This window comes from Stenella coeruleoalba (genome assembly GCF_951394435.1).
Source record: "Stenella coeruleoalba genome assembly, chromosome: 13".
Lineage (NCBI taxonomy): Eukaryota > Metazoa > Chordata > Mammalia > Artiodactyla > Delphinidae > Stenella > Stenella coeruleoalba.
Genome location: NC_137159.1, coordinates 54,824,809 through 54,848,731, shown reverse-complemented (window position 1 = coordinate 54,848,731; position 23,923 = coordinate 54,824,809). Strand labels below are relative to the sequence as shown.

Genomic DNA, 23,923 nt, shown 5'->3' with positions numbered 1-23,923 from the left:
GCCCAGTAGTGGGATTGCTGGGTCCTATGGTAGTTCTATTTTTAGTTTTTTAAGGAACCTCCATACTGTTCTCCATAGTGATTGTATAAATTTATATTCTCACCAACAGTGCAAGAGGGTTCCCTTTTCTCCACACCCTCTCCTGCATTTATTGTTTGTAGATTTTTTGATGGTGGCCATTCTGACTGGTGTGAGGTGATACCTCATTATAGTTTTGATTTGCATTTCTCTAATGATTAGTGATGTTGAGCACCCTTTCATGTGTGTTGGCAATCTGTATATCTTTGGAGAAATGTCTAGGTCTTTTGCCCATTTTTGGATTGGTTTATTTTTTTGATATTGAGCTGCATGAGCTGCTTGTAAAATTTGGAGATTAATCCTTTGTCCGTTGATTCATTTGCAAATATTTTCTCTCATTCTGAGGGTTGTCTTTTTGTCTTGTTTATGGTTTCCTTTGCTGTGCAAAGGCTTTTAAGTTTCTTTAGGTCCCATTTGTTTATTTTTGTTTTTATTTCCATTCTCTAGGAGGTGGGTCAAAAAGGATCTTGCTGAGGGCTTCCCTGGTGGCGCAGTGGTTGAGAGTCCGCCTGCCAATGCAGGGGACAAGGGTTCATGCCCCGGTCCGGGAGGATCCCACATGCTACGGAGCGGCTGGGCCCGTGAGCCATGGCCGCTGAGCCTGCTCGTCCGGAGTCTGTGCTCCGCAACGGGAGAGGCCACAACAGTGAGAGGCCCGTGTACCGCAAAAAAAAAAAAAAAAAAAAGATCTTGCTGGGATTTATGTCATAGAGTGTTCTGCCTATGTTTTCCTCTAAGAGTTTGATAGTGTCTGGCCTTACATTTAGGTCTTTAATCCACTTTGAGTTTATTTTTGTGTATGGTGTTAGGGAGTGTTCTAATTTCATTCTTTTACATGGAGCTGTCCAGTTTCCCAGCAGCACTTATTGAAGAGGCTGTCTTTTCTGCATTGTATATTCTTGCCTCCTTTATCAAAAATAAGGTGACCATATGTGCGTGGGTTTATCTCTGGGCTTTCTATCCTGTTCCATTGATCTATCTTTCTGCTTTTGTGCCAGTACCATACTGTCTTGATTACTGTAGCTTTGTAGTATAGTCTGAAGTCAGGGAACCTGATTCCTCCAGCTTCATTTTTCGTTCTCAAGATTGCTTTGGCTATTTGGGGTCTCTTTGTGTTTCTATCCTGTTCCATTGAGATATATATATATATATATTTTTTTTTTTTTCCACCAGTACCATACTGTCTTGATTACTGTAGCTTTGTACTATAGTCTGAAGTCCGGGATCCTGATTCCTCCAGCTCCGTTTTTTTCCCTCAAGACTACTTTGGCTATTCGGGGTCTTTTCTGTTTCCATACAAATTATGAAATTTTTTATTCTAGTTCTGTGAAAAATGCCACTGGCAATTTGATAGGGATTTCATTGAATCTGTAGATTGCTTTGGGTAGTATAGTCATTTTCACAATATTGATTCTTTCAATCCAAAAACATGGTATATCTCTCCCTCTGTTGGTATCATCTTTGATTTCTTTCATCAGTGTCTTATACTTTTCTACATACAGGTCTTTTGTCTCCTTAGGTAGGTTTATTCCTAGGTATTTTATTCTTTCCGTTGCAGCAGTAAATGGGACTGTTTCCTTAAATTCTCTTTCAGATATTTCATCATTAGTGTATAGGAATGCAAGAGATTTCTGTGCATTAATTTTGTATCCTGCTACTTTACCAAATTCATGATTAGCTCTAGTAGTTTTCTGGTAGCATCTTTAGGATTCTCTATGTATAGGATCATGTCATCTGCAAACAGTGACTGCTTTACTTCTTCTTTTCCTATTTGGATTCCTTTTATTTCTTTTTCTTCTCTGATTACTGTAGCTAAAACTTCCAAAACTATGTTGAATAATAGTGGTGAGAGTGGACAACCTTGTCTTGTTCCTGATCTTAGAGGAAATGGTTTCAGTTTTTCACCATTGAGAACTATGTTGGCTGTGGGTTTATCAAATATGACCTTTATTATGTTGAGGTAAGTTCCCTCTATGCCTACTTTCTGGAGGGTTTTTTATCATAAATGGGTGTTGGATTTTGTCAAAAGCTTTTTCTGCATCTATTGAGATGATGGGTTTTTCTCCTTCAGTTTGTCAATATGGTTTATCACATTGATTTATTTGCGTATATTGAAGATTCCTTGCATTCCTGTGATAAACCCCACTTGATCATGGTGCATGATCCTTTTAATGCGCTGTTGGAGTCTGTTTGCTAGTATTTTGTTGAGGATTTTTGCATCTATGTTCATCTATGTGATATTGGCCTGTAGTTTTCTTTCTTTGTGACACCTTTGTCTGGTTTTGGTATCGGGGTGATGGTGGCCTCATAGAATGAATTTGGGAGTGTTCCTCCTTCTGCCACATTTTGGAAGGGTTTGAGAAGGATAGGTGTTAGCTCTTCTCTAAATGTTTGATAGAATTCGCCTGTGAAGCCATCTGGTCCTGGGCTTTTGTTTGTTGGAAGATTTTTAATCACAGTTTCGATTTCAGTGCTTGTGATTGGTCTGTTTATATTTTCTATTTCTTCCTGGTTCAGTCTCGGGAGGTTGTGCTTTTCTAAGAATTTGTCCATTTCTTCCAGGTTGTCCATTTTATTGGCATAGAGTTGCTTGTAGTAATCTCTCATGATCCTTTGTATTTCTGCAGTGTCAGGTGTTACTTCTCCTTTTTCATTTCTAATTCTGTTGATTTCAGTCTTCTCCCTTTTTTTCTTGATGAGTCTGGCTAATGGTTTATCAATTTTGTTTATCTTCTCAAAGAACCAGCTTTTAGTTTTATTGATCTTTGCTATCGTTTCCTTCATTTCTTTTTCATTTATTTCTGATCTGATCTTTATGATTTCTTTCCTCTGCTAACCTTGGGGTTTTCTTGTTCTTCTTTCTCTAATTGCTTTAGTTGTAAGGTTAAGTTGTTTATTTGAGAGTTTCTTATTTCTTGAGGTAGGATTGTATTGCTATCAACTTCCCTCTTAGAACTGCTTTTGCTGCATTCTCATAGGTTTTGGGTTGTCGTGTTTTCATTGTCATTTGTTTCTAGGTATTTTTTGATTTCCTCTTTGATTTCTTCAGTGATCTCTTGGCTATTTAGTAGCGTATTGTTTAGCCTCCAAGTGTTTGTATTTTTTACAGTTTTTTTCCTGTAATTGATATCTAGTCTCATAGCGTTGTGGCCGGAAAAGATACCTGATACGATTTCAAATTTCTTAAATTTACCAAGGCTTGATTTGTGACCCAAGATATGATATATCCTGGAGAATGTTCCATGAGCACTTGAGAAGAAAGTGTATTCTGTTGTTTTTGGATGGAATGTCCTATAAATATCAATTAAGTCCATCTTGTTTAATGTATCATTTAAAGCTTGTGTTTCCTTATTTATTTTCATTTTGGATGATCTGTCCATTGGTGAAAGTGGGGTGTTAAAGTCCCCTACTATGATTGTGTTACTGTCAATTTCCCCTTTTATGGCTGTTAGCATTTGCCTTATTTACTGAGGTGCTCCTATGTTGGGTGCGTAAATTTTTACAATTGTTATATCTTCTTCTTGGATTGATCCCTTGATCATTATGTAGTGTCCTTCTTTGTCTCTTCTAATAGTCTTTATTTTAAAGTCTATTTTGTCTGATATGAGAATTGCTACTCCAGCTTTCTTCTGATTTCCATTTGTATGGAATATCTTTTTCCATCCCCTCACTTTCAGTCTGTATGTGTCCCTAGGTCTGAAGTGCGTCTCTTGTAGACAGCATATATACGGGTCTTGTTTTTGTATCCATTCAGCCAGTCTGTGTCTTTTGGTGGGAGCATTTAATCCAGTTACATTTAAGGTAGTTATTTATATGTATGTTCCTTTTACCATTTTCTTAATTGTTTTGGGTTTGTTATTGTAAGTCTTTTCCTTCTCTTGTGTTCCCTGCATAGAGAAGTTCCTTTAGCATTTGTTGTAGAGCTGGTTTGGTGGTGCTGAATTCTTTTAGCTTTTGCTTGTCTGTGAAGGTTTTAATCTCTCCATTGAATCTGAGTGGGATCCTTGCTGGGTAGAGTATTCTGGGTTGTAGGTTTTTCCCTTTCATCACTTTATATATGTCCTGCCACTCCCTTCTGGCTTTCAGAGTTTCTGCTGAAAGATCAGCTGTTAACCTTATGGGGATTCCCTTGTATGTTATTTGTTGCTTCTCCCTTGCTGCTTTTAATATTCTTTCTTTGTATTTAATTTTTGATAGTTTGATTAATATTTTTCTTGGTGTGCTTCTCCATGGATTTATCCTGTATGGGACTCTGCACTTCCTGGACTTGACTATTTCCTTTCCCATATTAGGGAAGTTTTCAACTATAATCTCTTCAAATATTTTCTCAGACCCTTTCTTTTTCTCTTCTTCTGGGACCCATATAATTCGAATGTTGGTGTGTTTAATGTTGTCCCAGAGGTCCCTGAGACTGTCCTCAGTTCTTTTCATTGTTTTTTCTTTATTCTGCTCTGCGGTAGTTATTTCCACTATTTTATCTTCCAGGTCACTTATCCGTTCTTCTGCCTCAGTTATTCTGCTATTGATTCCTTCTTGAGAATTTTTAATTTCATTTATTGTGTTGTTCACCATTGTTTGTTTGCTCTTTAGTTCTTCTAGGTCCTTGTTAAACGTTTCTTATATTTTCTCCATTCTATTTCCAAGACTTTGGATCATCTTTACTATCATTACTCTGAATTCTTTTTCAGGTAGACTGCCTAGTTCCTCTTCATTTGTTCCGTCTGGTGGGTTTTTACCTTGCTCCTTCATCTGCTGTGTGTTTCTCATTTTGCTTAACTTACTGTGTTTGGGGTCTCCTTTTCACAGGCTGCAGGATGCAGCTTTGTAGTTTCCGTTGTTTTTGGTGTCTGTCCCCAGTGGCTAAGGTTGGTTCAGTGGGTTGTGGAGGCTTCCTGGTGGAGGAGACTGATGCCTGTGTTCTGGTGGATGAGGATCGTCTTTCTGGTGGGCAGGAACGTGTCCAGTGGTGTGTTTTGGGGTGTCTGTGACATTATCATGATTTTAGGCAGCCTCTCTGCTAAAGGGTGGGGCTGTATTCCTGTCTTGCTAGTTGTTTGGCATAGGGTATCCAAAACTGTAGCTTGCTGGTTGTTGAGTGGAGCTGGGTCTTAGCACTGAGATGGAGATCTCTGAGAGAGTTTTCACTGTTTGACATTACGTGGAGCCGGGAGGTCTCTGGTGGACCAGTGTCCTGAACTCGGCTCTCCCACCTCAGAGGCACAGGCCTGACACCTGGCCAGAGCACCAAGACCCTGTCAGCCACATGGCCAGGTACATGGGAAGTTCCTTGCCTTTTGGGAAGTCTGAGGTCTCCTGCCAGCATTCAGTAGGTGTTCTGTAGGAGTTGTTCCACATGTAGATGTATTTCTGATGTATTTGTGGGGAGGAGGGTGATCTCCACGTCTTACTCTTCTGCCATCTTGAAGGTCTCCGGGCCCTTTTCTTTGATTTTTAAGTCAAAGAAACAGAGCTGTCTTCACATTTTCTCAGGGACCCATAGTTTACTTACTGGATCCCACTCACATCACCCACCTGAAACCACTTTCACCCTTCTAAAATTTTCTGCCGTTCCTGCTACTTTAAAAAAATATACAATATGTATGTATGTGTACATATATTTTTTCTTGGTTATAAAGTAATGCTTGTCCATTATAGAAGATTCACAAAATATAGGAAAATATCAAGAAAATTAAAATAAGTATCACCCAGAGATAACTGCTGTTTACATTTGGTGTGTGTCCTTCTAGTCCTGATGCTTTCTTGAGCAGTCTTTTATCCTGCAGCCTCTTTTCTTACCTGACTATTCTTACTTTCTTAAAGTAACTGAGAATTGAGAGCTGGAATAGAAACTCAACAGTGCCAGGGAAGAAATGAACCAAATGCATGCTATTTAGCCTGTAATAGGCTGTGAGTATTTCTGGAGGACAGCTTGGTTTTCCTCCTCTTGTTATAATGGCTTATGACATGTGATAACATGCTTCAATCATCATTTCCTGATTCTCATTCTGACGACGTTTTATTTAACAAATAATGAACAGTTCAAAGTCTAAGCAATACTGACTAGGAAGCACTATGAGTACTCCGGACTGTAAGGTGATAGAGTATCACAGTATCACACAGCGCTTCTCTGTAACGCCTTATAATAATCATTATGAGGTGATCATTAACATCAAATCATGCCAGTCTAAATCATTTGAATTATTAGATCTTACCTCAGGAATCCAGAGCCCACAAGCACCCCAGCAATGCAGAGCAGGGCCACCATGCTGTTGACCACATTTGGGTTTTGGACCACACCAAGTAGCACAAGAGTTAGCAATTCACCAATTAAGTGGGGGGCCAAGATAGCAGCAGAGAAATATCCAAATCTTGCAGCCTCAGGGTATAAGGCCAGAGTCCTAAAAAAACATAAGGTCTTTAGTTCCTCTCCAAGGGTTATCATTTAAGAAAAATTCCACACTTGACTTCTGTGGATAAATCCATGGTGGTTAAGTGGGTGGGGAGAGTCTGCAGGGCAGGCCAAACTCCCCTTTGAAAGGCCTTTTCGGAACAGGGCCAACATTTGAGGCCATTTAGTCCCTCAAATTGTTTCTGTTGGCCCCAAGTCAATGGAGCCACCTTTTCCTTTTTACAGCCCCTCAGCTCTCATAGAAAAATACTAACACTCAGAGGATGGTCACAACCAACTGCAGTAAGTAGGGCTGAACTGTCCAGGCTTCTCCATAAGCAACCACATTCTGCCTGGCTGGCACTGCTCCCACCCTAGCTAGCCTACTACCCTAATGCTAAGGACTCACCCAACCTGCTTCTCAGCCTCTCCTTCCCTGAACCTCACCCTTGTTACATGGGGTTACTGCCAGCGTGAAAACCCTTCACTGCTTTCATCCTCCAGTGGATTAGCCCTCCCCAGGCCTGTTCCATTCCATTCTTGTCTTTTATTCTACCAACCCCTTCCACTGATTTGACCTTCATGTTCTTGTAAACAAGCTACTCTATATCCATGCCCCTTAACCTCTTACATTCCTTTCACCACATAACATTTCCCTGGTGATAGCACGTCCTCAACAACCCTTAGACGTGGCTACTCTTTCTTCCATTTGTAGAGTAAGTAAGAGAAGTTGGCATGTCTTACCCTCACCCCTCCCTACCACTCTTCAAGGCCATCTGCCTTTCCTCCTATACAAATCAGGAAGTTGGCTTATACTACTAATTCTCTGCCTCAAGGCAGTCCTCTGTGACTTTTAAGACATTTTCTCACCTTTGATGATTTTGTGGCTTTTAGACCAGGGTCAGTTTTGCACTCCCGTCCACCATCATTATCCTCAAGGTTTTTAACCTTCATAATCCATCAACACCAGTGCCTCCTAATTAGGTCACCTGATCAATTCCAGTGGCTCCACCCACCTAATCTTGATCACTCACTATGTCTGGGATTTAAATGTTACTTGTTACTCAAAACTGTTGCATGTCCAAGATTTCACATTCTGGAAATGCCCCTTCTGATCATGGCCTCCTCCCGTCTCCCATTTCCCCAAAGCCCTCAATGCCTCAGATCCTCATCCCTTCTGCTATTCTTTGCCTTACCAATTCCCCACCTGGGGACCTTGCTCTCTCAATTAAGCTGTGCTAATTGGATCCATTCTGCCACTTTGCCTCAGCTGATTCCTGGACCCCTAATTCTTCCTCATTGCTTATTGGGTTCCAATGTCATGTCCCATCATGGCTAATAAAAACTTCTACTTTAAACTATGCTCTCTTCCCAGGGAACTTCAAACTCTCTCCCCAGTGCTCAACAGATGGATTTACCTCCCATTTTGTGAATTTCTATCTTTATCTTCCCTACTTTGCATCTCCTCTCTTTCTCCCTGTCTCTATCTCTTCCCCCATCTTTGCCAAGCTTTATCCTGTCTACTTGCATCCTTGATACTATGTTAATCTGATTTTCCTATTTTTGCCTTGGTCTAATCTGGAAACTTGATCTGCGACTTACCCAACTTTTCTGTAGTTTCATCTACTCTCAATCTAATGGTTTTCCCTAATGGTCTTACTTACCGTATTGTAAAATAACCACTCCTTGAGTCTGGTAACCTTTTAAGCAACTGCCCCCTCTTTATCCTCTCCTGTACCACCAAGCTTCTCAAACAGCACCTGCTTCTCCCATCTCACTCCTTGTTCCCTGGTAAACCTGACTGGCACCCCCACCACTCTACTGAACCTCTTTTATGGAAGAGCACCAGTGACCTCCTAAACCTATGCCTCACCTCCTTGAACCTCTGCAGTACTGAACGGGTTCACTACACCGTCGTGAAACTCCCTCCTCTCTTGCCTTCTCTGACACTGCCCGATCCTGCTTCTCTTTCCACCACTCTAACCACCTCTCTGCCTCTCTCGCCGGATTGCTTCCCTCTTCCCACCCTCTGAATGTGCCTCTTAAGATATCACCCTCAGACCGCTTCCTCCCTGACATTCTCGCCTATAGAATCCATTCCCAGGCCTCTCCTCTCACTCCTCTTGCCTTTTCTTTCTACACCAACCTATTGTGCCTCTGATTGACATCTCCTGTTGGGTGTCCTGTAGCATCCCAGATGCAACATATTCAAAACCAAATCCATTCTCTTTCCTCGCAAACTTGATAAGGATACTGTCCCCTTCCCATCCTCCCAGGCTGAAAACTCAGGCATCATCCGTGACTCTCTTTACCCCCCAGCAAATCCATTCCATTTCTAAGTCCGTTCGATTCTACTTTCCCAGCATCTCAAAGTGAAACCCCCTTTCTGTTGCCACTGCTGCTCTCTTCACCAGAGCCTCTGCCTTTCCCAGACTGTTACCAAGGCTCCTCACTGGGCTGTTCAGCCTCTCTGCCCTAACTCTCCAGTCTGAGACGAAAGTGATGCCAGCCTCACCCCCCAGAGTCCAACACAGATGGGTCACTCTCTGGGGATCAAAATCCTCTACTAGGTACCGGTATCTAATCCACTTCAGCCCCTTAGCCTGGCATTCAGCACCTCACCTACCAGGCTCCAAGGCTGTCAGTCATATTTTCCATTATTCCTTCCAATCCTCCTTTCCCCACGGCACAACTGAACTTTTTCTCTGGAAAGGTCTTGTGTGTTTTTGCTTCTGAACCTATGCTCCTTCTCTTTCTTCCCCTGAAACACCCTTGCTCCTTTTCCATCTATTCAAATGTTGCTCATCTCTCAAGTTCTCCTTTATAAAGCCTCCAAGAGTCCCTCTCCCCATCCAGCCAAATGGACCCTTGGTCTCCTTTGTAATTCACTGTGATAATGAATGTGAGATGGGGAAGAGACATTCCCCATGGTGCCTCAGCTTCCTCGTCTTCAAACAAGGATAATTAATAATGCCGCCTTTATAGAATGGTGCCAAGGATTACATGAATTGATATATTTAAACCTTTTAGTGCCTGACATAAAGGCAAGTGCTCACGTGTGTCAGCCGTCTTTGTTATCATATTGCTCCGCACCGTGTTTGTGCTTCTTTATAATATTAATCTTACACTTTCTTGAATTAAAGTCATCTGGAGATTTATGTCCACAATCCATCATCTGAAATACTTTAGGGCCAGATGTGTTTTGGAATGTGGCAATTTACAGATTTGGGAAAGACTTCATTCACACTGTGTAGACCATGCTTGCTGCAGTGGGGTCTGGGACTCCACCTGTAACGTATCTACTAAACAGGAATGTTGCTGTGGGAAAAGTACAATGAACCTCACCTTGGTTCAGATCGGATTTTGCTACTGAGTGAGTTCAAGTCTGATGTGCTGCTAAGAGTCAGAAAACACTCCGGCTTTCAGGGCCGTCTCAGTTCAGAACTGCAAGCTTGAGGGCAGCCCCTTCAGTTTACTCCCCTTTAAATCCGCAGCTGCACCTGGCACTGTGCCTGGCACCTAGTAGGCATTCAACAAACTTTTGTATCATTGAATCAAAGTATTTGCTACATTGCTAACAGCTGTGCTGCCACCACTAGAAATGATTATGCTTTTGTCAAAAAGAGTCATGACAATACTGAACCTAGTTTAAAACCGCCCTGTTTTCTAAAATCGTACAGAACTCTTTCTCATGGGCAGTTTTACAAATATCATATGGTCTTCAAAATCAGTGCTTTGCGAATTCTAAAGTGCATATAAATCACCTGGGGGATCATGTAAAATGTGGAAACCAATTCAGCAGGGCTGGGCATGAGATTTTGCAGGTTAAACAAGCCCCAAGGTAACACTGACACCGTGCTTCGTGGGCCACATTGAGGAGCAGGGTTCTAAATTAACAAGGTTCTGAATTTCCAACCAACCTTGGCTTACTCAGAAACGGTCACTTAAAAAAAATCTGCTCCTGGATCATTTCGCCTAAACTAGATGGGCCTGTGGTTTATGTACATCACAGATCAGAGATTCGGCACATTCCTGAGTGTCGGAGGATAAGAGGCTTCATCAAGGCCAGCAAGGAGGGCCGTGTGGTCCCTGCCATCGCCCTTGGTTGCGAGCGTCCGCCCTCTTGCTAACCAGAGCGAGCAGCTTTGCCTCTGTCGCTCCCCAGGGTGACAACAATGTCTAAGAGTCTGCACAATAAGACCCCCTAACTCTTCATCTTGGAGCTCAAGCCAGGCCCTCACTTATCTTCTACTTGTATTTCCCTTGATTCATAATAATTATTCACATCGCATACCATGGGGTCTTTATACTCGTTATGGGTAGAAGCACCTGCACGTGAATCCAGTGCCCTGAAGAAAGACAGTATCTCCAGAACCGCCTAAAGTCCTCTCTTGGAACGACAAGCTGGGCACCTTTCACTACTGGAATCACAGAATGCCGGATGATTCCCCCCATCTCTTCTTAAGGGAAAGCCAGAGGGATTAGGGAAGATACATCTCCCTATGACAACAAATAACTCTACACACTTTCAGATTTGCATCTGTAAAATGTTCTATGCAATAAAAAGCACTGTCTACAAACCATCAATCAAAACCCAGCATCAGGGGTGCTTCATGGTTCTCCAAAGCCCTCTTCCCATAGTCACTCGTGATTCCTCCACACCCCGTCACCCCAGCCCAACCACGATGCCCCAGGTCGGTCAAATGAAACCTCAGGCAGCGTTGCCGCTCCAGCTCACAGCAGCCTGGGAGCCACGCTGAGCTGGGTGGACAGCCTCGCTGCCTCTGCACCTGGTCCCAGCTACTCCAGAGCCCTCCCCTCAGGCCAGGCCCCGCAGTGAATGCGGGACAGGTTATTCCCTGGTGCGTGTAGTCTTGCTGGTCTGCTCTCAGGTCCCGTGTGGCCCACAGTGAGGGTTCCTCTCTTTGTCCTGAAGGACAGGACACTGTACTGGACATTGGTGGGCAAAGACAGACCCTCCAGAGCAGGGAGCTGTTTACCCTGGGGCTCTCCCTCCACAGGTCCCACTGGCCATCTGGGATCCCACCATCTGGGAAGCATGGCCCGGGAAAACTGAAGGCCTCTGGACACCCTCTTCCTTACCAGTAGCACACGCTGCAGAAGGTGATGGTGGCAATGACACTGAAGGGGAGCACATGCAGCACGTAGGCTAGCAGCATCTGCCACTTCTGGTACAGGCCATCCTCGCTCTCCTGATCGCTGACGGCTCGCAACGCAGGAACTGGGCATGGGAGGCAGGTTGCAGAACAGCCGGTCACCACACAGCTGGACGGGGAGGGGTGCTAGCCCAGGCTGAACTTGAGACCTATCAGCACTGGATGGTGAGGACCAGCTGGGGCCCCCTAGTCATGGAGAAAAGGAACCTGACATCCATAGAACTATAAATGCCCCCACCCCAGAAATCCACACTCTACCTGAATTACAATAGGATTACAAAAGCTGTCACAATTTATTTCCGTCTCTCTAAAGTGGGGGGGAGGGGTGTCACCACTTCAAGAACACACATGCAAAAGGGACACAAATGAGTGACGTGAGGCACTCTGTCCTCTTTTCTTGCAGGGTGTTGGCACAGAACATCAGGCAACTAGGTATTGCTTCTGGACTCCCACTGAGTTTGAAAACCAGGCGTTGGCTGTCCTAAAATAGGCTCCAAAAAGGACGTTAACAGTGCAAAGTTGACCAGGCATCCGGGCCCCCATGGGCTGTGCCTCCTAATGGATAAGAGAAGATACCAGGGCTGATCTTCTAAAAACCCTGCCCAAACTCTGCTGCATCATCTCCTCATAACTTCATGCTTCCCTGGATCCTCAGAGACCCTCAGGGAGATCCACTTGGAGAGCTAATTCCCACTAAGGTGTTACTAATTCACGAGTTACCTTGTCCCAGAGAGAGAACCCGGAGGGGGCCAGGCTGAGCTCAGAGAAGTACCCCTATAATGGTGGAGTCTCGCAAGGCGTCGGCTGGAGAAAGGAGATATTCAGGGAGAGAGAAGCTCCCGCGACCCCGGGGGCCCACCTCCGGGGCAGGGCACTCACACAAGTTCACAGCGTTGAGCATGCCCGTGTACGGGACGGCGCCCACAAACTGGTACAGGAGACCCACACGGTCCTGGATGGCGCCCTTTAGCACGTCGTTCTGGACCCGTAGAAGGAAGAAAACGATGAACAAACCCACGATCAGATTCTGAGTGAGACGCATAGTCACCGCCAGCTTGTTTCTCATTAAGTTTCTCATCACTCTCCTGAAAGCCAAACAACCCCGTTTTCATTGCTTTTTTTTAATGGGTGGATGTCTACCTATCTAAAATGGGGTGAGGCTCTTACCTCAAGAGAACACACAGTTTAGAAAGGGCTCCAGGAGAATCTTTGGTTTTGAAAGGAATCACTGGTAATGTTTTCAGGTGTTTTGTTCTTCCAATATCCTCCAAGGTTTTACGATACATTGCTGATTCTTTGTAGGCAGATTCAATCATCTGGACTCTCTTGTAGGTTTCTATTTCCCGTTCTTTGTTTTGGGTATCCACTGATGTCAGGTCCACTGAAATTTTTTTCCCACAAAAAAATGACCCATGTGTTTTTAAATGCCCATATATACACAGTGACTAATAATATATGTTCCATCATTGATTTAGGAGTGCTAACCATAATACCTCATCTCATCAAAATAATACCTGTTGTTAATCCCCACCTATAAAATCAGAATATTTTAAAGCTACCACAGCAGGGCCATGAAGATCCTGATAGGCCTGTCTGGGAGAATTCAGAAGTTCAGCTAATTTTTCTCTGACAAAGTAGAAGTGCACCATTTCAAGAGAGATCCCCGGGACTTTCCTTGTGGCACAATGGTTATGAATCCACCTGCCAGTGCAGGGGACACGGGTTCAAGGCCTAGTCCAGGAAGATCCCACATGCCGCAGAGCAACTAAGCCCGTGTACCACAACTACTGAGCCCGTGTGCCACAACTACTGAAGCCCATGTGCCTAGAGCCTGTGCTCCACAACAAGAGAAGCCACCGCAATGAGAAGCCCGCGCACCGCAACTAGGGAAAGCCCGTGCACAGCAACTAAGACCCAACACAGCCAAAAATAAATTTATTTTTTTTTAAAGTGAAGAGTAGTGGTAAAATGTTTAAAAAAAAAAAAGAGATCCCCCACCTCATTCTGATAGGTCATCTATGGCAAGTTAATTGGCTCGGCCAAATTAATTTTTTGAAGAGTAAAAACACCAAAACAAAAGGAGAAATAAAACCCACGTGTGCCGGTGTCATCTAGGCAGAAATCTGAGATGATAAAGTTTAGAAAACATATATGATGGGGACTGTGAAAGAAAAACTTACCATAAAAATCAAAAGGGTTTGAATGTTCGGGACAAGGGTAACCGCAGCCACTGAAGAAATGAAGCATCTCCACCGGAGTCCCGCAGAAAACCAGCTCTCCGCAGCTCAGAATGGCAATTTTATCAAAGAGCTGATTGAACGACAGACAGTGTTAGTGTGTAATCAGGTCACCACCTCCTTATGGAAAAGAAGTCTCAAGTGGTCAGTCCTTTGACTGTCTCAGCCATACATCAGTACTCTCACTGCGGCCATCAGAACCTCTCAAAATGCATCCCTCTTCCTTCCAGCCTGGGTTGCCACTGTGGGTCCTGCTGCCTCCCACCCTGCACCCAGCATCATGTCTAGGATAGAGGACAGCTCATGGAACGGGTCAGAGGACCTATAGGTTTGAGGCCCCACCGGGCCCCGGAATGAGTGACTTTGGACCGAAAAAATTTTTTAAAATCTCAGATCCTCATCTATAAAAGGCAAATAATAGCTCCCTAAAAGGATCCTAGGAGATTAAGGTGAGATTTTTGGGAAGGAACTCTATATGATTTAGTGGAAAAGCACAGACTTGAAAGCCAACTGGAATATGAATGCCAATTCCAGCTTTTTATTAACTGTGATATTGGCTCAATTTTGGATCATTTCTAAGTCTCACTCCTCCCCTCTGTAAAGTGAAAATGCTGGTACCCACCTCATAGGGTTGTTGTGTGGATTAAAAGAGCTAGTGTATAGAAGGTATTTGGTACGTGATAGGTGCTAAAAGAACTGAGTTTCCATCCTTGGCCCTTCCCATCAGGATTGCTCTGGTTTAAGTACTAACCTCTACTCCGAGATCCCCAGCCTGGCACACCTATACCCACCCTGGAAGAGCTGAGCTGGAACAACAGACGTCCCCCTCACCTGGAAGAGCTCGGAGCGGGGCTGGTGGATGGTAAGGATCACGATGCGGCCCCTGCGAGCCAGCTCTGCTATGAGGACAACGATCTGATTTGCAGTCACGCAGTCCAGGCCTGTGGTTGGCTCATCAAAAAGCATGACCTCTGCGGCAAAGGAAGGTCAGACATCTGAGTCACTGCCGAGCCTGGGCTCTGTGCTCTAGCCTCAGAAATTTGAACAGTTCCTTGTTGAGCTGTCTTATCCCATCCAAACAGTGTGCAGTGAGCAGTACTTTAGCCTGAGCCCAGGAGAAAGCACCTGACCTGGAAGGGCCCAACTCCCAGCTCCAGAGCACATCCCAGCCTGAATCCTTGAAGGGACAAGGCAGCAACCACGTCAGGCCTCTCGTGTGGCACTATAGACTGTTTGGGCTCCATCCAGGGGACCCTAACAGGGAACGAGGGCTGGCAGGCTGGCACCCAGGTGTTTCTAAAAGGCTGAGAGGAGGCTGGTTAAAAAGGCAAAATCTCACAACATGGATAGACCTAGAGATGATCACAGTAAGAGAAGTAAGTCCAACAGAGAAAGACAAATATGATATCACTTATATGTGGAATCTAAAATATGACATAAATGAACTTATCTACGAAACAGACTCACAGACACAGAGAACAGACTCGTGGTTGTCAAGGGAGAGGGGGAGTAGGGGAGGGTGGATCGGGAATTTGGGATTAGCAGATGCAAACTATTATACATAGGATGGATAAACAACAAGGTCCTACTGTATAGCACAGGGAACTATATTCAGTATCCTGTGATAAACCATAATGGAAAAGAATATGAAAAACAATGTGTGTATATGTGTGTGTGTGTGTGTGTGTGTGTGTGTATAACTGAATCACTTTGCTGTATAGCAGAAATTAAAACATTGTAAATCAACTATACTTGAATAAATCTTTTAAAAAGACATAATGTCACTTCATGTCTAGCACTTTGCAACACCAACTGCATCTTTGCACTGCAGAAAACTCTGACCTGTGAAACAAAGTCCGAGATGGGACAGGCATTTGGATTCTTTAGCGGGTTTAACTGTAGCTTATTTCTACCCAAAAGGTACAGGGTACTTTTTGTACCCTGTTCTTAAGAACATCCCTCTTATTTGTTCTGAAGAGCAGGCAGTCTTGGTCTACCCCAATGTGAAGAAAGTATCCAAATGTATCATGTCATCTTCCAAGTGTATGTAAGTGGCAAGGTTTCCCCAGACAGTGGGGAGAATGAAGCCAGGCAGGAGAGGCAGGTGACTGGCTACCCCATCTTGACAGCCCCTCCTTCCAATATATATACTTTCTCATGTATCACTTAAAATCCTATTTTAATTCCTGCCGTTTCATAAATACTTCTAGTCACAGCAAAACTCACTGGCTTTCCAGAGTAGACACAGTGGTGCTGCTCTAGTAAGAAGTAAGGAGGGACAGGACATTCATGGAAGACCCTAACTGAACATGAACACAAACGCAGTGCTTCCAAGTCCAACAGCTTTTTTGTACCTGGGTGATGGAATCGCATCAGGAACTACTTAGATTTCCAAAGAAACTGGGTCCCCAGTTTGAGAAACCTCAGTGACTTCAGTTCCCAACCAACCAAGCCCTTTCCAAATGGAGACTGTGAAGAAAGGGCTGAAAATGTCTGCAGACACATGGAAGATGACAGGCAGCAGCCAGTAGCAGTTCTGGGTCCCACTTACTGGGATCCTGGAGGAGCTGGGCTGCGATGGAGACCCGGCGCCTCTCACCATGGGAAATTCCCCCGAAGTTGTAGTTGCCAATCAGCCGATCTGCCACGTGGCTCAGACTCAGCTCTGCCATGACTGCCTCCACCTGTAAGAGACACAATGTCCAGGAAGGCTGGTCACTGCTGGGCTGTGTCCCGATTCATGGGCTGAGGATGGCAGGGGAGAGGCAACACACTTCCCTTGAGCGCTTGGGCCACTTCCAGACTCACCACATCCTAGGGAAAGCACGCCTATTACAAGAGAATCCAATTTGGTTTAAATCACAATATATGTATCAGATTAAAATAAATAATATTGACATGAATTTTTTTTCAGAAGTCCTTACGGCAACAAAAAACTGTTTCAACTTGCTTCAGGGAAAGTCAGCAGGAAACTATGCAGATTTTGTTGGACTCCTGTTTTCAGATGCTACAGTCAGTCCAGCCCATAGAGAAACCGCCCCCTAAGGCATAGTTACAATATAACTTATTTTTTTAGTCTTTGGTTTTTGAAACTTTATTATAATAAATGTTTTACGTGTAAAAAAAATCAATTTGGTTTGAACTAAACCTGGCTTCCCCTATGTAACCCAAATAAGTCCTGGAGTCCCATGTGGCCCAATCTCACTGTGGTTTTGCATCAAATATAATCCAGCTATCAAAAGTAATTAAAAATAAAGCCAATCTTTATTGGAATCTCTTTAAGGACTTTAAAAGGAACCCAGTTTATAACTTACAGACACACTTTTAAAAATTTCCTTTTCCCTAATTCTCCTCACTCTGCTTATCTTATACCCTTCAGCTCCCTGAAATCCTCTGCTTACTACTCAACTCCCCAAAACAATCATCACTAAAAAAAAAATTCTTTACTGACTCTCTAATCAAGAAGGTTGGCCTTTTCCCTCCCTCTCCCTCTTTCCTTCCTTAGCTTATCTCCCCACCAGAGACCCTTTCAAAAATCTCTATTTCTGGTCCTCCCCTGACTGAGTACCCCTATCTGCATTAGGCCCTGGGGAAAGCAGAGAGAAAGAGACTGGGAATACTTATATATATGATAATGAGTTTTGTTCCCATACATCTCTAATGAGATTGTGTTTCTTTTATAATGAAAAAAAGAGGACTTCCCTGGTGGTGCAGTGGTTAAGAATCCGCCTGCCAATGCAGGGGACACGGGTTCGAGCCCTGGTCTAGGAAGATCCCACATGCCGTGGAGCAACTAAGCCCGTGCGCTACAACTGCTGAGCCTGTGCTCTAGAGCCCGTGAGCCACAACTACTGAGCCTGCGAGCCACAACTACTGAAGCCCGTGCACCTAGAGCCCGTGCTCCACAAGAGAAGCCACCACAATGAGAAGCCCGCACACCGCAACAAAGAGTAGCCCCTGCTCACCGCAACTAGAGAAAGCCCACGTGCAGCAACGAAGACCCAATGCAGCCAAAAATAAATAAATAAATAATTTATTTTTTTAAATACCCTATTAAAAAATAACAACAGCAAACTAAACTGGAGTAGAGGGGATGATTTATGGAACAAAGTTCCAGAGGAGACAGGGAGTGGGATCAATAGATGATGCTTTGACCAAAAGAAAGGGATACACCTGAAATAGATACAAAGGAATAAGGAGGAGGTTAGAAATGCATATGTGAACCAGTATGATTGTCTCTTCTTGCCATCAGAGTGGAAGGATTCTGGAATTGAGCTTCACTTGACATGGCAAGGTTTATGTGTTCACCAGTCAGGGTAGATTCCTGAGTGTCCCTTTCATCTGCTCTGCAACAGCAAGAAAGGAGTAAAGCTTGCCCCTCCTGGCTCAGAAGCAATGGACAGGGGAGACATTTACTTCATCTGTTTCAGATGTCTCTGGCTAGAAGCCTCTCCCATGTTTTGCAAACACTGCTGGGAATAGAATTCAGAGTCTTGGAAGGGACCACTGGGATCATCAATCCTCTCCATGCTATGTGATTTCACATAAACTGATTCATTCCTCACATCAGCTCCAGGAGAGATGCATTATTACTCTATCTATTATAGAACAGAAAACAGATCCTCAGACAGGTTCATAGATTACCCAAGGTCACACCACTAGCAAATGGCAGAGCTGGGACTGAGAGTAAACTGTGCGGGTTCTCGAGTGGTCCAAGAAGCACAAGGGTGGACAAAGCCTGCCACATCAATCATGGCTTTACGTTCAGGTTCGCAGAGGACAAAAGCAGATCTGCTGCACTCTCTGCTCTGTTATCACAGGCACTTCCTTCTCCCTAAACTACTTTGTCGGGATTTTACATCCTGTGGACTGGATTTGCTCAGAAAGTACTCTCAAGCAGGGAGAACTTTATGATAGGAAACTCTGCAGGACACTTAGGGGTTGCCAGTGCCAGGGAGAGGGACCATTCACTGGGGGCAAATTTGCCATCAACCAACTTCAGGTACCTTGAATTTTCTAAATATTTATGCAAATGTGTGCATTTTCAGGGGAAAAGGTTCGGTGGCTTTCTCGGATTCTCTCCCTGGGGTATGGGATGTAAATGGATCACTCTCTCAAAAGAATCTGCTTATGACTTCATTTCTCCAACTCAAATACCAATGAGATCCTCTCCTACCCATTTTAGACACAAAAATACTAAAGCAGGCAGACAGGAAGCCTACATAGGGGCTCACCTGTCACTCACTGTCAGGGCAGCTAAGTCATGTGAAGATGCCTGTGCCTCCCCGTGGGCCAAATTCCGACCTCTGTCTTCTCAGACCACAGTGAGGCCCAGGGAGGCATGATGGAGCCAGAGGACCTGGGTCCATGTCCCAGCTCTGCCAGTCCGAGGTGTGGGATCTTAATATCCTTGGGGGTCAGTTTCTTGATCTGAAAGTTGGAGATAACGCCTCCCTCATAGAGCTGATGCCAGAATGAAATGAGATGTGTGTGAACAAGGCCTGATGGAGGCCAGCCACATACGAGAGCCCAGAGAATAAGCTGGTAGAATAGCAAGAACCTCGCAATGCCTTCTGAGCACTCTAAGGTAACCTCCAGGTAGGAACAGGGCTCTGTGAGGCTAATGGTCTTTCTTGAAGGTTCCTCTGGAGTGAAAGCTATGCTCCAACACGTCCAGGACTCTGAATCAGAAGAATGCCCTTTCCTGACTTGGCATGACAACAAACAAGCCTGCTGGTACTCTGGGCACAGTTCAGACCTGGCTGCACTGGCCAAGCCCTGTCTGAGAGTCCAGCACCAGGGACAAAGAGGAGTAACTCCCTGGTGACAGGCTCAGAGGTGCCTGATAAAAAGGGAGTAACCTACTGCCCCTTCAGCTGAGATGGAGGATTCCCTTGGATCCTCAAAGGCATTAAAGGAAGGCTAGCTTTGAAGCCTGAAGTGCAGGTGTAATCTGTGTGCCCAGGAGGAACCTTCACTGAGGCCTCAGAGTGGTGAAGCCTCTGAGGCAGACGTCACCAGTGATCTCCGGCACCTCTGAGAGCCAGTTTCCCAGAGAACTGTGCCTGCTTCGCAGGTGTTACGTTGACCTGTCCTTGGTCGTATGTTTCCAGCCCAGACAGAAACGAGGCAATGTTTCCAGGTAAGGCCCCTGTGAGTTTACTCGCAGCCTCTTCCAAATCAGGTCCACTTAAAGAAATAGATTGGAACTTAGAGTTGACAATTCAATAGTTCCTCCTTCACCAACTGAATCCAGTTTGGATGAGGCACATTCAAGACGCCTCAAAGAAAGTTGAGAAAAATCTCAACAGGGCTGCAGGGCGACACACAGTGAGGAAAATAGCCATATCTGTTCAAACACAGAGCTCTCAGGACAGCGCCACCCAACAGAAATATCACGCAAGCCACATTTAGAATCTAAATACTTCAGTGGCCACATTTTAGAGAGTGGAAAGAAACAGATGAAATGAATTTTAGTGGTATAATTTCTTTAACCCAATACAACCAAAATATTTCCATTTTGACCAATAATCAATATCTTAAAAATTGTTAATGAGACGTTTCCCATTCTGCGGTTCCAGACTAAGTTCCTGAAATCTGGTGTGTATTTTACCCTCACAGCACATCTCAAGTAGGTCTAGTCAGTTTCAAGTGCCCCAAAGCCACCTGGGACTAGCGGCTGCCAGCGCAGCCCTTGACTCTTAAAGGGTGGAGAGCGAAGGGGAGGAAGGGGCAAGCGGAGGGACGAGGGGGTGCAAAGCCACAGCGGGGTGATCCCTTGGGTGGCCCCGGGGCGGTACCCACCTTCTTCTGGAAGAAGCCCTGGGAGCCGCCGCGGATGGCCAGCAGCGCCGTGTAGCACAGCGTCTCGCGGACCGTGAGGCTGCTCAGCAGAGTGTCGCTCTGCAGGGGAGGGATGTGTCAGCAGCCCCCTCGCTGGCTGCGGAGCCAGCGGGCAGCCGGGCAGGCGCCGGGGACGCGCGCACCTGCAGGACGTAGGAGAAGCAGTCCTGGAACTGCTCCCTGCGCAGCGCCCGGCCGTTCACGAACACGTCCCCGAGCAGGGTCCCCGTGCGCCGCAGCCTCCCGGACATGGCGTCCAGCAGGGTGGTTTTCCCCGAGCCTGGGAGGAGACAAGAGAAGGTCCTGGAGGAGGCCCTGCACGAGGCCTCGCGGGAACTTCCCGAGACCCTCGGTGAACCCGCGGTCCAGCCCTGACTTGTTCTCTCTTTGGCCTCATGGGACAAGCTCATGGCTGGAATGAGTCCTTCCAGCTTGTCTCCTCAATGAGAGGGGACAAGCTGTTTCTCTCCTCCACGTCAGGACTGGAGGAGCTTTGTCCTCCTGTTTGTTTGTTTTTAAAGCTGCTTGAGGCTGAAAAAGAAAATACAGGATCAGAATAAAAGGAAAACCAGGGTTCTTGGAAACGTTTGGATCCTAGGACATCTGAATTTGTTTCTGTGACCCCCTGGGATCCTCTGGTGGTTCCTGAATGTAGGCGACACCGCCCAGAGCCTCGCTGACTTAATCAAGTGTGGTCTGAGGCCGAACAGCCTCAGCTCCACCTGAGAGCTTTTGCTAGAAATGCAGAATCTCAGGCCCCAACTCCTAACCCGGATTCTGCTTTTTACAAGATCCCTGGGTAGTTCTCCTGCATGTTAGAGTTTGAGAAGCACTAGCTTAGCGAGTCCTTTGGTTAAAACCAAGTTGGCCTCAGCCTACACTGAGAGCCTTGGGCATAATAACCCAGCTGGCTGTTGCTAAGGACTTGCCCACAGAGGAGGTGGGATGAACTAACTACCCTGTGCTGAGGTGACTGGAGGGTGAGGTTTCTCCTGGTTTGCTTTTTCTAGGGTTACAGTGATCCTTCAGGGTAGGACACCAGCTGGCCCTTCCCATACACAAGCTTACATGGGCCCAGAGAGTTAATGGAGACAGGAAGAGGAGTCACCAGGCCTTTCCTGACCAAGGCTTTTAAGCAGTTAGAATGAGTAACAGGAAACAGGCAGGAGGTTCTGGGCTGTCTGAGAAGATGGCAATAGAATTCTACTGAGGATGTGATGACTTGCGCAAAACCAAAGAAAAGACCTTTTGTTCAAATATTTTAAAGAAACCGCTGGTTGCTCTGAGGGGTGCAAAGATGTATAAGCCAAGCTCCTGGAGCAGTGGTTTTCTTATCTAACCCACGACTGACACAGCTCAGAGTCAGCCCCACTATGTTCAGGTAGAGGTCAGCGTGGGGAAGGGGACAGAGTTTTTGTAAAGAAACAAAATGTGACTTCACTGGGGTTGTCTTTCAAAATGTGCTCTGCAGTGTCCCAGTCACGATATTAAGCCTTGTCTGTGGTTCTTCTAACTTCTAATGTAGCCTCCCTAGCCTTACATTTCTGGGATCCAATCTCAACTCTGACAGACCTTCCAAAGAGCCTGTCACCTGGATTCCAGTTCCACCACTATCTCAAAACTAGCCTCCTTCTTTGTTGCCAAATCCAGTAGATGCTTCTCTGTATGTTGTCTGACTTCCCAGCAGCAGCTGATACTGTTGCTTGCCCTTCTCTGTCAATCTCTCTCCCTTGGCCTTGAGGCCACCTCATCCTCTTGGTTTAATCCTGCTGGTCTGGCTGCTCCTTCTCAGCCTCTTGTGGGTGACCCTCAGGGTTCCTCTCATGTCACACATCCTCACTGCGCAACAGTGAGCACCAACTTGCTAGACAGCATGTGAGGGAGCCACTTCGGAAGTAGCTTCTCCAGTCCCATTCAAGCCTTCAGATGACTGCAGCCCCAGCTGACATCTGACTACCACCTCATGAGGGACCCCACACAGAAGCATCCAACCAAGGCACTTCCAAATTTCTGACTTGTAGAAACTCTGAGAGATAATTAATGATTTTTATGAAGTCACTTAGTTTGGGGATCCTTTTTTAAACATAGAAAAAGGTAACTAATATTATCCTTTTTTGAACATGTGTCAAATACCTATTAACTCATTAATGAGGGTACCAGCAGGATGACCAAAAAGGATTCATATCCTCATTCAAAAAAGGATATAAGGGACTTCCCTAGTGGCGCAGTGGTTAAGAATCCACCTGCCAATGCAGGGGACATGGGTTCAATCCCTGATCCAGGAAGATCCCACATGCCGCAGAGCAACTAAGCCTGTGTGCCACAACTACTGAGCCCACACACTGCAACTACTGAAGCCCACACGCTCTAGGGCCCACATGCCACAACTACTGAGCCTGCATGCCTACAGCCCGTGCTCCACAACAAGAGAAGCCACTGCAATGAGAAGCCCATGTGCCGCAACAAAGAGTAGCCCCCGCTCACCACAACTAGAGAAAGCCCACACGCAGCAACAAATATCCAATGCAGCCAAAAAAAAGAATGCTTTTAGTTTTACAAGATGAAAGGTTGTGGGGATGGATGGTGGTGATGGTTGCACAACTGTGTGACTGTATTTAATACCACTGAACTGTACAGTTTAAAATGGTTAAGAAGGTACACAAAAATATACTCAAAATAGCTTAAAGCCTTAAATACAAGACAAGACACCATAAAACTCCTAGAAGAGAACACAGGTAAAATGTTCTCTGACATAAATCGCAGCAATGTTTTCTTAGGTCAGTCTCCCAAGGCAAAAGAAGTAAAAGCAAAAGTAAACAAATGGAACCTAATCAAACTTATAAGCTTTTGCACAGCAAAGGAAACCATCAACAAAACAAAAAGACAACCTACAGACTGGGAGAGAATATTTGCAAACGATTCAACCAACAAGAGCTTAATTTCCAATATATACAAACAGCTCATACAGCTCAATATCAAAAAACAAACAACAATCAAAAAATGGGCAGAAGACCTAAACAGATATTTCTCCAAAGAAGACATACAGATGGCCAACAGGGACATGAAAAGATGCTCAACACAGCTAATTTTTAGAGAAATGCAAATCAGAACTACAATGAGGTATCGCCTCACGCCAGTCAGAATGGCCATCATTAAAAAGCCTACAAATAACAAATGCTGCAGAGGGTGTGGAGAAAGGA

General features: G+C 45.0%; 1 protein-coding gene across 2 annotated transcripts in view; it reads right to left on the bottom strand.

Moving 5' to 3' along the window:
* ABCG5 (ATP binding cassette subfamily G member 5) overlaps window positions 1–23,923 on the bottom strand; it is a 32,955-nt gene that overhangs the window by 5,051 nt on the left and 3,981 nt on the right. For both annotated transcript variants that reach the window (XM_079940135.1, XM_079940134.1), the window contains exons 3-11: window positions 20,867–21,003; window positions 20,685–20,783; window positions 16,432–16,564; window positions 14,712–14,851; window positions 13,824–13,953; window positions 12,811–13,024; window positions 12,523–12,728; window positions 11,570–11,708; window positions 6,291–6,476 (exon numbers count right to left, since the gene is read on the bottom strand). In XM_079940135.1, the coding sequence (XP_079796261.1) occupies window positions 6,291–6,476; window positions 11,570–11,708; window positions 12,523–12,728; window positions 12,811–13,024; window positions 13,824–13,953; window positions 14,712–14,851; window positions 16,432–16,564; window positions 20,685–20,783; window positions 20,867–21,003 (1,384 nt within the window). The remainder of the gene's footprint in view (window positions 1–6,290; window positions 6,477–11,569; window positions 11,709–12,522; window positions 12,729–12,810; window positions 13,025–13,823; window positions 13,954–14,711; window positions 14,852–16,431; window positions 16,565–20,684; window positions 20,784–20,866; window positions 21,004–23,923) is intronic.